The 12,090-nt window shown below is 46.7% G+C and overlaps 1 protein-coding gene across 1 annotated transcript in view; it reads left to right on the top strand.

Moving 5' to 3' along the window:
* LOC126108224 (pleckstrin homology domain-containing family G member 5) overlaps positions 1 to 12,090 on the top strand; it is a 694,776-nt gene that overhangs the window by 404,908 nt on the left and 277,778 nt on the right. Inside the window, exon 4 of the mRNA XM_049913456.1 lies at positions 9,565 to 9,647. Within this exon, the coding sequence (XP_049769413.1) occupies positions 9,565 to 9,647 (83 nt within the window). The remainder of the gene's footprint in view (positions 1 to 9,564; positions 9,648 to 12,090) is intronic.

Below are 12,090 nucleotides of genomic sequence, written 5' to 3'. Positions count from 1 at the left end.
GTGTTGACAGATGTGAAAATTACCGAACAGTCAGTTTAATAAGCCACAGCTGCAAAATACTAACACGAATTCTTTACAGACGAATGGTAAAACTAGTAGAAGCCGACCTCGGGGAGGATCAGTTTGGATTCCGTAGAAATACTGGAACACGTGAGGCAATACTGACCTTACGACTTATCTTAGAAGAAAGATTAAGGAAAGGCAAACCTACGTTTCTAGCATTTGTAGACTTAGAGAAAGCTTTTGACAATGTTGACTGGAATACTCTCTTTCAAATTCTAAAGGTAGTAGGGGTAAAATACAGGGAGCGAAAGGCTATTTACAATTTGTGCAGAAACCAGATGGCAGTTATAAGAGTCGAGGGACATGAAAGGGAAGCAGTTGTTGGGAAGGGAGTGAGACAGGGTTGTAGCCTCTCCCCGATGTTATTCAATCTGTATATTGAGCAAGCAGTAAAGGAAACAAAAGAGAAATTTGGAGTAGATATTAAAGTCCAGGGAGAAGAAATAAAAAGTTTGAGGTAATTCTGTCAGAGACAGCAAAGGACTTGGAAGAGCAGTTGAACATCAACAAAAGCAAAACGAGGATAATGGAATGTAGTCAAATTAAGTCGGGTGATGTTGAGGGTATTAGATTAGGAAATGAGACACTTAAAGTAGTAAAGGAGTTTTGCTATTTGGGGAGCAAAATAACTGATGATGGTCGAAGTAGAGAGGATATAACATGTAGAATGGCAATGGCAAGGAAAGCGTTTCTGAGGAAGAAAAATTTGTTAACATCGAGTATAGATTTAAATGTCAGGAAGTCGTTTCTGAAAGTATTTGTATGGAGTGTAGCCATGTATGGAAGTGAAACGTAGACGATAAACAGTTCGGACAAGAAGAGAATAGAAGCTTTCGAAATGTGGTGCTACAGAAGAATGCTGAAGATAAGACGGGTAGATCACATAACTAATGAGAAGGTATTGAATAGGATTGGGGAGGAGTTTGTGGCACAACTTGACCAGAAGAAGGGATCGGTTGGTAGGACATGTTCTGAGGCATCAAGGCATCACCAATTTAGTATTGGAGGGCAGCGTGGAGGGTAAAAATCGTAGGGGGAGACCAATAGATGAATACACTAAGCAGATTCAGAAGGATGTAGGTTGCAGTAGGTACTGGGAGATGAAGAAGCTTGCACAGGATAGAGTAGCATGGAGAGCTGCATCAAACCAGTCTCAGGACTGAAGACCACCACTACAACAACAAAGCTTAGGGACTGAGGACTTTAGCAGTTCAGTCCCATAAGTTTTCACACACAGAGAAATGGAGTCATTCGAAAAGCCTCGTACATCACAGTGCTAATGGGGTGGAGCTCCATCTTTTTGCACAATGAAGTCCCGGGAATCTTCCACAACTTGAGGGGACAGCCATTGTTCCAACATGTCTAGGTATGTGATTCGCGTCACAGCCCTTTCTGCAAAGAAGAATGGCTCGTAAACCTTTGTAAGGGATGTGGCACAGAACATGTTGATCTTCGATGAGCCTCTTTCGTGTTGCAGTATTGAATGTGGATTTTCCAAACCTGATATGTGAACATTGTGTAAAAATTGGTGGTCAGATCTTGTGGGACCAAACTGCTTAGGTCATCGGTCCCTAAGCTTACACACACTACTTAATCTAACTTGGACATTGTGTCTGTTGACTTTTCCACTAAGGTGGAACGTCGGTTCATCGGTAAAAGTTACGTGCTGTAGAAATGCGTAATCCTCCATCTTTTCTAGATCATATCCACAAACTGCGACAGGCTTCTCTTTCCATTGGAGTTGAACACCTGCACAAGTTGTAATCGGCAGGGCTTGTACAGCAAATGCCGTCTCAGAACTTTCCGTACAGGTGGTTTTGGTATTCCAAATTCTCGACTGGCGCTATGGGTAGACTTACTGGGAATCCGCACATAACTTTCTCGAATCCGTCGGACATCGTCCTCTGACACACGCGGCCGGCGTGTACCCTTTTTTTTCTTTTTTTTTCCTGGGCGGGGTAGCCTAGAAGCGCTTCAGTCTGGAACCGCGCGACCGCTACGGTCGCAGGTTCGAATCCTGCCTCGGGCATGGATGTGTGTGATGTCCTTAGGTCAGTTAGGTTTAACTAGTTCTAAGTTCTAGGGGACTGATGACCACAGATGTTAAGTCCCATAGTGCTCAGAGCCATCTGAACCATCCCGGCATTTGCCTGAAGCGATTTACGGAGATCATGGAAAACCTTAGCCGGCCGGTGTGGCCGTGCGGTTCTAGGCGCTTCAGTCTGGAACCGCGGGACCGCTACGGTCGCAGGTTCAAATCCTGCCTCGGGCATGGATTTGTGTGATGTCTTTAGGTCAGTTAGGTTTAAGTAGTTCTAAGTTCTAGGGGACTGATGACCACAGATGTTAAGTCCCATAGTGTTCAGAGCCATCTGAACCATCCCGGCATTTGCCTGAAGCGATTTACGGAGATCATGGAAAACCTTAGCCGGCCGGTGTGGCCGTGCGGTTCTAGGCGCTTCAGTCTGGAACCGCGCGACCGCTATGGTCGCAGGTTCGAATCCTGCCTCGGGTATGGATGTGTGTGATGTCCTTAGGTCAGTTAGGTTTAAGTGGTTCTAAGTTCTAGGGGACTGATGACCACAGATGTTAAGTCCCATAGTGCTCAGAGCCATCTGAACCATCCCGGCATTTGCCTGAAGCGATTTACGGAGATCATGGAAAACCTTAGCCGGCCGGTGTGGCCGTGCGGTTCTAGGCGCTTCAGTCTGGAACCGCGCGACCGCTACGGTCGCAGGTCCGAATCCTGCCTCGGGCATGGATTTGTGAGATGTCCTTAGGTCAGTTAGGTTTAAGTAGTTCTAAGTTCTAGGGGACTGATGACCACAGATGTTAAGTCCCATAGTGCTCAGAGCCATCTGAACCATCCCGGCATTTGCCTGAAGCGATTTACGGAGATCATGGAAAACCTTAGCCGGCCGGTGTGGCCGTGCGGTTCTAGGCGCTTCAGTCTGGAACCGCACGACCGCTACGGTCGCAGGTCCGAATCCTGCCTCGGGCATGGATTTGTGAGATGTCCTTAGGTCAGTTAGGTTTAAGTAGTTCTAAGTTCTAGGGGACTGATGACCACAGATGTTAAGTCCCATAGTGCTCAGAGCCATCTGAACCATCCCGGCATTTGCCTGAAGCGATTTACGGAGATCATGGAAAACCTTAGCCGGCCGGTGTGGCCGTGCGGTTCTAGGCGCTTCAGTCTGGAACCGCGCGACCGCTACGGTCGCAGGTCCGAATCCTGCCTCGGGCATGGATTTGTGAGATGTCCTTAGGTCAGTTAGGTTTAAGTAGTTCTAAGTTCTAGGGGACTGATGACCACAGATGTTAAGTCCCATAGTGCTCAGAGCCATCTGAACCATCCCGGCATTTGCCTGAAGCGATTTACGGAGATCATGGAAAACCTTAGCCGGCCGGTGTGGCCGTGCGGTTCTAGGCGCTTCAGTCTGGAACCGCGCGACCGCTACGGTCGCAGGTCCGAATCCTGCCTCGGGCATGGATTTGTGAGATGTCCTTAGGTCAGTTAGGTTTAAGTAGTTCTACGTTCTAGGGGACTGATGACCACAGATGTTAAGTCCCATAGTGCTCAGAGCCATCTGAACCATCCCGGCATTTGCCTGAAGCGATTTACGGAGATCATGGAAAACCTTAGCCGGCCGGTGTGGCCGTGCGGTTCTAGGCGCTTCAGTCTGGAACCGCGCGACCGCTACGGTCGCAGGTCCGAATCCTGCCTCGGGCATGGATTTGTGAGATGTCCTTAGGTCAGTTAGGTTTAAGTAGTTCTAAGTTCTAGGGGACTGATGACCACAGATGTTAAGTCCCATAGTGCTCAGAGCCATCTGAACCATCCCGGCATTTGCCTGAAGCGATTTACGGAGATCATGGAAAACCTTAGCCGGCCGGTGTGGCCGTGCGGTTCTAGGCGCTTCAGTCTGGAACCGCGCGACCGCTACGGTCGCAGGTTCGAATCCTGCCTCGGGCATGGATTTGTGAGATGTCCTTAGGTCAGTTAGGTTTAAGTAGTTCTAAGTTCTAGGGGACTGATGACCACAGATGTTAAGTCCCATAGTGCTCAGAGCCTTCTGAACCATCCCGGCATTTGCCTGAAGCGATTTACGGAGATCATGGAAAACCTTAGCCGGTCGGTGTGGCCGTGCGGTTCTAGGCGCTTCAGTCTGGAACCGCGCGACCGCTACGGTCGCAGGTTCGAATCCTGCCTCGCGCATGGATTTGTGTGATGTCTTTAGGTCAGTTAGGTTTAAGTAGTTCTAAGTTCTAGGGGACTGATGACCACAGATGTTAAGTCCCATAGTGCTCAGAGCCATCTGAACCATCCCGGCATTTGCCTGAAGCGATTTACGGAGATCATGGAAAACCTTAGCCGGCCGGTGTGGCCGTGCGGTTCTAGGCGCTTCAGTCTAGAACCGCGCGACCGCTACGGTCGCAGGTCCGAATCCTGCCTCGGGCATGGATTTGTGAGATGTCCTTAGGTCAGTTAGGTTTAAGTAGTTCTAAGTTCTAGGGGACTGATGACCACAGATGTTAAGTCCCATAGTGCTCAGAGCCATCTGAACCATCCCGGCATTTGCCTGAAGCGATTTACGGAGATCATGGAAAACCTTAGCCGGCCGGTGTGGCCGTGCGGTTCTAGGCGCTTCAGTCTGGAACCGCGCGACCGCTACGGTCGCAGGTCCGAATCCTGCCTCGGGCATGGATTTGTGAGATGTCCTTAGGTCAGTTAGGTTTAAGTAGTTCTAAGTTCTAGGGGACTGATGACCACAGATGTTAAGTCCCATAGTGCTCAGAGCCATCTGAACCATCCCGGCATTTGCCTGAAGCGATTTACGGAGATCATGGAAAACCTTAGCCGGTCGGTGTGGCCGTGCGGTTCTAGGCGCTTCAGTCTGGAACCGCGCGACCGCTACGGTCGCAGGTTCGAATCCTGCCTCGCGCATGGATTTGTGTGATGTCTTTAGGTCAGTTAGGTTTAAGTAGTTCTAAGTTCTAGGGGACTGATGACCACAGATGTTAAGTCCCATAGTGCTCAGAGCCATCTGAACCATCCCGGCATTTGCCTGAAGCGATTTACGGAGATCATGGAAAACCTTAGCCGGTCGGTGTGGCCGTGCGGTTCTAGGCGCTTCAGTCTGGAACCGCGCGACCGCTACGGTCGCAGGTTCGAATCCTGCCTCGCGCATGGATTTGTGTGATGTCTTTAGGTCAGTTAGGTTTAAGTAGTTCTAAGTTCTAGGGGACTGATGACCACAGATGTTAAGTCCCATAGTGCTCAGAGCCATCTGAACCATCCCGGCATTTGCCTGAAGCGATTTACGGAGATCATGGAAAACCTTAGCCGGCCGGTGTGGCCGTGCGGTTCTAGGCGCTTCAGTCTGGAACCGCGCGACCGCTACGGTCGCAGGTTCGAATCCTGCCTCGGGCACGGTGGTGTGTGATGTCCTTAGGTCAGTTAGCTTTAAGTAGTTCGAAGTTCTAGGGAACTGACCTCAGATGTTAAGTCCCATAGTGCTCAGAGCCATTCGAACCTTTTTATTTGTGCTTTTTCCTTTGCCGCACACTCCCAGTCTGTTTAAATTGCTTAGACCAAAGGCTAATGCTTTTGCGAGTTGGTGGTTGAATACCGAATCTGGTACGAAATGCTGGCGACTCACTTTCCGCGAACTTGCTCCACAGTCGCCATCTCACAGCTGACATTCCGCCGCTCGTGGTCTCGCGGTAGCGTTCTCGCTTCCCGAGCACGGGGTCCCGGGTTCGATTCCCGGCGGGGTCAGTGGTTTTCACCTGCCTCGAGATGACTGGGTGTTTGTGTGGTCCTCATCATTTCATCATCATCCAGGACAGTGGCGAAATTGGACTGAGCAAAGGTTGGGTAATTGTACGGGCGCTGATAACCACGCAGTTGAGCGCCCCACAAACCAAACATCATCATCATCATCACAGCTGACAGTGAAACGGAATGGCGCCACTATTGCCACGCGAACTCCACCGGCCGCTTCTGAAGCCATCACCACCTGCCCGCCGCCGCCCGCCAAAAACTTTAAAACTTACTCTTGTCATTGGCATAAAGCTTGTTCGTTTTGGATTTGTACTTGAATACATACGACATTTTGTAAATGGCTCCATCATTTAGAATAACTAACGCGAAATCACTGTAAGCTCAGTTTTTTGCAGTTTCTATCACACAATTCAACAAAACCTGACGTTTTAATTTCACAGAATGGGCATGTGATTAGTGTAACTCAACAGTTCAAATTTCTAAGTGTTCAGATACACTCCTGGAAATTGAAATAAGAACACCGTGAATTCATTGTCCCAGGAAGGGGAAACTTTATTGACACATTCCTGGGGTCAGATACATCACATGATCACACTGACAGAACCACAGGCACATAGACACAGGCAATAGAGCATCCACAATGTCGGCACTAGTACAGTGTATATCCACCTTTCGCAGCAATGCAGGCTGCTATTCTCCCATGGAGACGATCGTAGAGATGCTGGATGTAGTGCTGTGGAACGGCTTGCCATGCCATTTCCACCTGGCGCCTCAGTTGGACCAGCGTTCGTGCTGGACGTGCAGACCGCGTGAGACGACGCTTCATCCAGTCCCAAACGTGCTCAATGGGGGACAGATCCGGAGATCTTGCTGGCCAGGGTAGTTGATTTACACCTTCTAGAGCACGTTGGGTGGCACGGGATACATGCGGACGTGCATTGTCCTGTTGGAACAGCAAGTTCCCTTGCCGGTCTAGGAATGGTAGAACGATGGGTTCGATGGCGGTTTGGATGTACCGTGCACTATTCAGTGTCCCCTCGACGATCACCAGTGGTGTACGGCCAGTGTAGGAGATCGCTCCCCACACCATGATGCCGGGTGTTGGCCCTGTGTGCCTCGGTCGTATGCAGTCCTGATTGTGGCGCTCACCTGCACGGCGCCAAACACGCATACGACCATCATTGGCACCGAGGCAGAAGCGACTCTCATCGCTGAAGACGACACGTCTCCATTCGTCCCTCCATTCACGCCTGTCACGACACCACTGGAGGTGGGCTGCACGATGTTGGGGCGTGAGCGGAAGACGGCCTAACGGTGTGCGGGACCGTAGCCCAGCTTCATGGAGACGGTTGCGAATGGTCCTCGCCGATACCCCAGGAGCAACAGTGTCCCTAATTTGCTGGGAAGTGGCGGTGCGGTCCCCTACGGCACTGCGTAGGATCCTACGGTCTTGGCGTGCATCCGTGCGTCGCTGCGGTCCGGTCCCAGGTCGATGGGCACGTGCACCTTCCGCCGACCACTGGCGACAACATCGATGTACTGTGGAGACCTCACGCCCCACGTGTTGAGCAATTCGGCGGTACGTCCACCCGGCCTCCCGCATGCCCACTATACGCCCTCGCTCAAAGTCCGTCAACTGCACATACGGTTCACGTCCACGCTGTCGCGGCATGCTACCAGTGTTAAAGACTGCGATGGAGCTCCGTATGCCACGGCAAACTGGCTGACACTGACGGCGGCGGTGCACAAATGCTGCGCAGCTAGCGCCATTCGACGGCCAACACCGCGGTTCCTGGTGTGTCCGCTGTGCCGTGCGTGTGATCATTGCTTGTACAGCCCTCTCGCAGTGTCCGGAGCAAGTATGGTGGGTCTGACACACCGGTGTCAATGTGTTCTTTTTTCCATTTCCAGGAGTGTAGATAGTAAACTGTCGTGAAAAGCTCACGTCCAGGATCTTGCTCAAAGACTTTGTAAGTAGGCTGTTTAGATTTTTATGTTGGTAACGCCACGTAGCGCTCTGTATGAGAATCACTGGCTGTGCTGTGTGCAGTCTGTGGCTGGTTTCCATTGTTGTCTGCCATTGTAGCGTTGGGCTGTTGGCTGTTAACAGCGCTTAGCGTTGCGCAGTTGAAGGTGAGCCGCCAGGAGTGGTGGATGTGGGGAGAAAGATGGCGAAGTTTTGAAATTTGTAAGACTGGATGTCATGAACTGCTATATATATTATGACTATTAAGGTAAATACATTGTTTGTTCTCTATTAAAATCTTTCATTTGCTAACTATCCCTATCAGTAGTTAGTGCCTTCCGTAGTTTGAATCTTTTATTTAGCTGGCAGTAGTGGCGCTCGCTGTATTGCAGTAGTTCGAGTAACGAAGATTTTTGTGAGGTAAGTGATTTGTGAAAGGTATAGGTTAATGTTAGTCAGGGCCATTCTTTTGTAGGGATTTTTGAAAGTCAGATTGCGTTGCGCTAAAAATATTGTGTGTCAGTTTAAGCACAGTCTTGTATAATTTTTCTAAGGGGACGTTTCAACTTATTGCTGCCATTTGTAGTATTCCAACGGTGTCAGAAGTGAGTGATCGTTAGACACGAAAATTAGTCTAATTTGCTTATTTTCATTCCTTCATGTCGTATGGTATTATATTTTGGGGTAACTCTCCCCATCCTAAAAGGATATTTTTGTCTCAGAAACGGGCAGTTCGGGCAATAACTGGTGCGAGTTCACGAACCTCTTCTCGACCCCTGTTCACTACTCTGGGTATAATGACAGTGGCCTCTCAATATATATATATTCCTTACTGTCAATTCTTGTTAACAATATCAGCTTATTTCCCGGCTTTCACTGAGTTAATACTCGGCAGAAATCAAACCTGCATTTGGATCGGACTTCCTTAACTCTTGTGCAGAAAGGTGTGCAGTATACTGCTGCATCCATTTTCAATAAGCAGGCCACTCTAATTCAAGAATCTTAGCAGTAAACCCTGCGCTTTCAAATCAAAACTGAAGAGTTTCCTCATGGGTCACTCCTTCTGTGCGCTTCTAGGCGCTACAGTCTGGAACCGCGTGACCGCTACGGTCGCAGGTTCGAATCCTGCCTCGGGCAGGATTAGGTTAGTTAGGTTTAAGTAGTTCTAAGTTCTAGGGGACTGATGACCACAGATGTTAAGTCCCATAGTGCTCAGAACCATTTGAACCACTCCTTCTATTCTGTCGACGAGTTCCTTGAAAAATTAAGCTAATTCTTGTGTTATTGTTGATTGCGGTTACCTAAACTTATGGATTGACTTTTTTCGGGTTCATAAAGATTTCATTTTTATCTATTATTACTTTCATGTTGTAATTTCATGTACTGACACGTTCTATGACCTTGGAGATATGTTCCTCAATTTGGTCCTACGGAACGTGACGTGCAAATAAAAAAAGTAAAAATAAAGTTGTCGTGAAATTCCAACCATTCCAGCTGCCATATTGGGGGGATACTTTCCGATCCTCCCTCGTAGATCGCCGTTAAGTGGTTTTTCCCCAGTCATAACAATCTCTGTTCCCTATATTGTTTACATTTCGACTATGCGAATGGAATAGCACAGTGTTTAGTGTAACGTTAGTACGAGCGCCATTTAAATTTAGACAGAATTATGCTCAGGTTTCTGTAATGAAGCCAAAAGTTTGAAAATGACATTTCCGCGTGGTACTGATGGAGTTTTTATTTGTTCCAGTTCGCGACGCACAGAGTCCCACGAGAAGTTCCAGCAAAGACTCCAGCGCTTCCTCGGCGCCGCTGCTCAAAAGCGTTTCGGAGGTGAGTAAAAACTCTTTTTGTGTACCGAGACAGTAGATTCAGTTTTTAAGTGAACCGAACGAGATATTTGTGAGATCCTCCAATTGGTTGATTGCATTTGGGGGAAAGGGCCAAACAGCGAAGTCATCGTTCCCATCGAATTGGGGATGGATGGGGAATAAAGTCGGCCCTGCCCTTTCAAAGGAACCATCCTGACATCTGCCTGAAGCGTTTTAGGAAAATCACGGAACATCTGAACCAGAATGACCAGACAAGGGTCTGAAGCGTCATCCTCCCGAATGTGGGTACTGTGTGCTAACCACTGCTCCACCTCGCTTGGTAATCCTGCACTAATTTGGAAAACGACTCCAGCTACGAAGGGTACCTAGCGACTGGAAAAGAATGCGCAGGTCATTTCCATTCTCAAGAAAAGTCGTTTTTGAGTCATCAGTCTACATTTGGTGTTCCCCAAGGTTCCATACTAGGTCCACTATTCTTTCTTGTGTATATTAATGATCTGTCATCTGTTACATTACCAGATGCCTAGTTTGTCTTATTTGCAGATGATACAAACATTGCAATAAATAGTAAATCAAATATAAATTTAGAAAGGGCAGCTAATCAAACTTTTACTGACATTAATAAGTGGTTCATAGCCAATTCGCTGTCATTAAACTTTGAAAAGACCCCTATAAACAGTTCACAACTTTCCTTGTGGTGTGTGTATAAAATATGATGACATGGAAATAGGAGAAGTTGACAGTGTAAAATTCTTGGGATTACAACTTGATAATAAATTCAGTTGGGAGCAACATACTAACGAACTGCTAAAGCACCTAAACACGTCTGTGTTTGCAATGCGAATGATGTCAGACATAAAAGATATAAATATTAAAAAAACTGGCATATTTTGCTTATTTTCACTCGATTATGTCATATGATATCATATTTTGGGGTAACTCCACAAACAGAGAAAAAATGTTTAGAGTACAGAAGCGTATAATAAGAGTAATGAGTAGTGTAAATCCGAGAACATCATGTCGAAACCTATTCAAAGAATTGGGCATATTAACCACAGCTTCTGAGTATATTTATTCCTTAATGAAGTTTGTTGTAAATAATACATCTCTTTTTCCAACTAACTGCTTAGTACACAGTATCAATACTAGGAATAAGAACAATATACATAAAGATTTAAAAACACTTACTCTTGCCCAGAGAGGGGTCCAGTATTCAGCAACGCATATTTTCAGTAAGTTACCAGCAGCCACTAAGAGTTTAGTTTCAGACAAGGCACAATTTAAATTTTATGTGACGTAGCATGTGAAAGTTGCTGAATTTGGACGGGTTACTCCTGTAACTGAAATATCAGATCTGAAGATGGTTCTGAATGAACCGAAACCGGTCATATGAATAATAATAAAAAAATTGCAATCAAGACGGATTTTAAGTAACATAAGTAGCACAATTTAAACATAATTTAAAAGAATTTTTGGTGGTCAACTCCTTCTATTCCATCCATGAGTTTCTCAACAAGTGCAGTAGATCATTTTAATGAAAATTTATTATACTTTAACTTTTGAAAATACTTGGTTGTAACAGCCAAGTAACTACCTACTGTGTGAATGATGTCTGTATGGAAAGCAGATTAAAGTCTTAAGTCTGTAAATAGTGGAAGTGTTGGGTTGTTTGGGGAAGGAGACCAGACAGCGAGGTCATCGGTCTCATCGGATTAGGGAAGGACGGGGAAGGAAGTCGGCCGTGCCCTTTCAAAGGAACCATCCCGGCATTTGCCTGGAGTGATTTAGGGAAATCACGGAAAACCTAAATCAGGATGGCCGGACGCGGGATTGAACCGTCGTCCCCTCGAATGCGAGTCCAGTGTCTAACCACTGCACCAGCACGCTCGATCTAAATAGTGGAAGTTTAATTTTAAATCTTGTAGATAATCTGACTGTTCTTAACTGAGGATCACTGAAATGAATAATTTAATTTTTGACAATATTTGGTTGTAATAGCCAAGAAGCTAGCAAATGTCTGAATCATGGATTTAATGAAAGCAGATGTAAGCATTAAACCTGTAAATATTAGAAGTTTAAATTTAATTCATGTACATAATTTTACTGTTTATTGACTGAGGATCATTAAAATTAATGGAACTCAAGTTTTTCGAATTACATTTTTGTAATGTGTTTATCTGACATGTTCCACACCGAGTAGGATTCGCTCTTTTATGGGTCTATGGAATGTATAATTAATCTAATCTAATCTAAATCTAATCTAATCTGACTGGTTTGATGCGGCCCGCTACGAATTCCTCTCCTGTGCCAACTTCATCATTTCAGAGTAGCACTTGCAACCTACGTCCTCAATTATTTGGTGGGTGTATTCCAATCTCTGTCTTCCTCTACGGTTTTAGTTCTCTATAGCTCCCTCTAGCACCACAGAAGTCATTCCCGATGTC

The sequence above is a fragment of the Schistocerca cancellata genome, chromosome 11 (assembly GCF_023864275.1).
Source record: "Schistocerca cancellata isolate TAMUIC-IGC-003103 chromosome 11, iqSchCanc2.1, whole genome shotgun sequence".
Taxonomy (NCBI): domain Eukaryota; kingdom Metazoa; phylum Arthropoda; class Insecta; order Orthoptera; family Acrididae; genus Schistocerca; species Schistocerca cancellata.
This window is presented reverse-complemented; position numbering and strand designations above follow the sequence as displayed.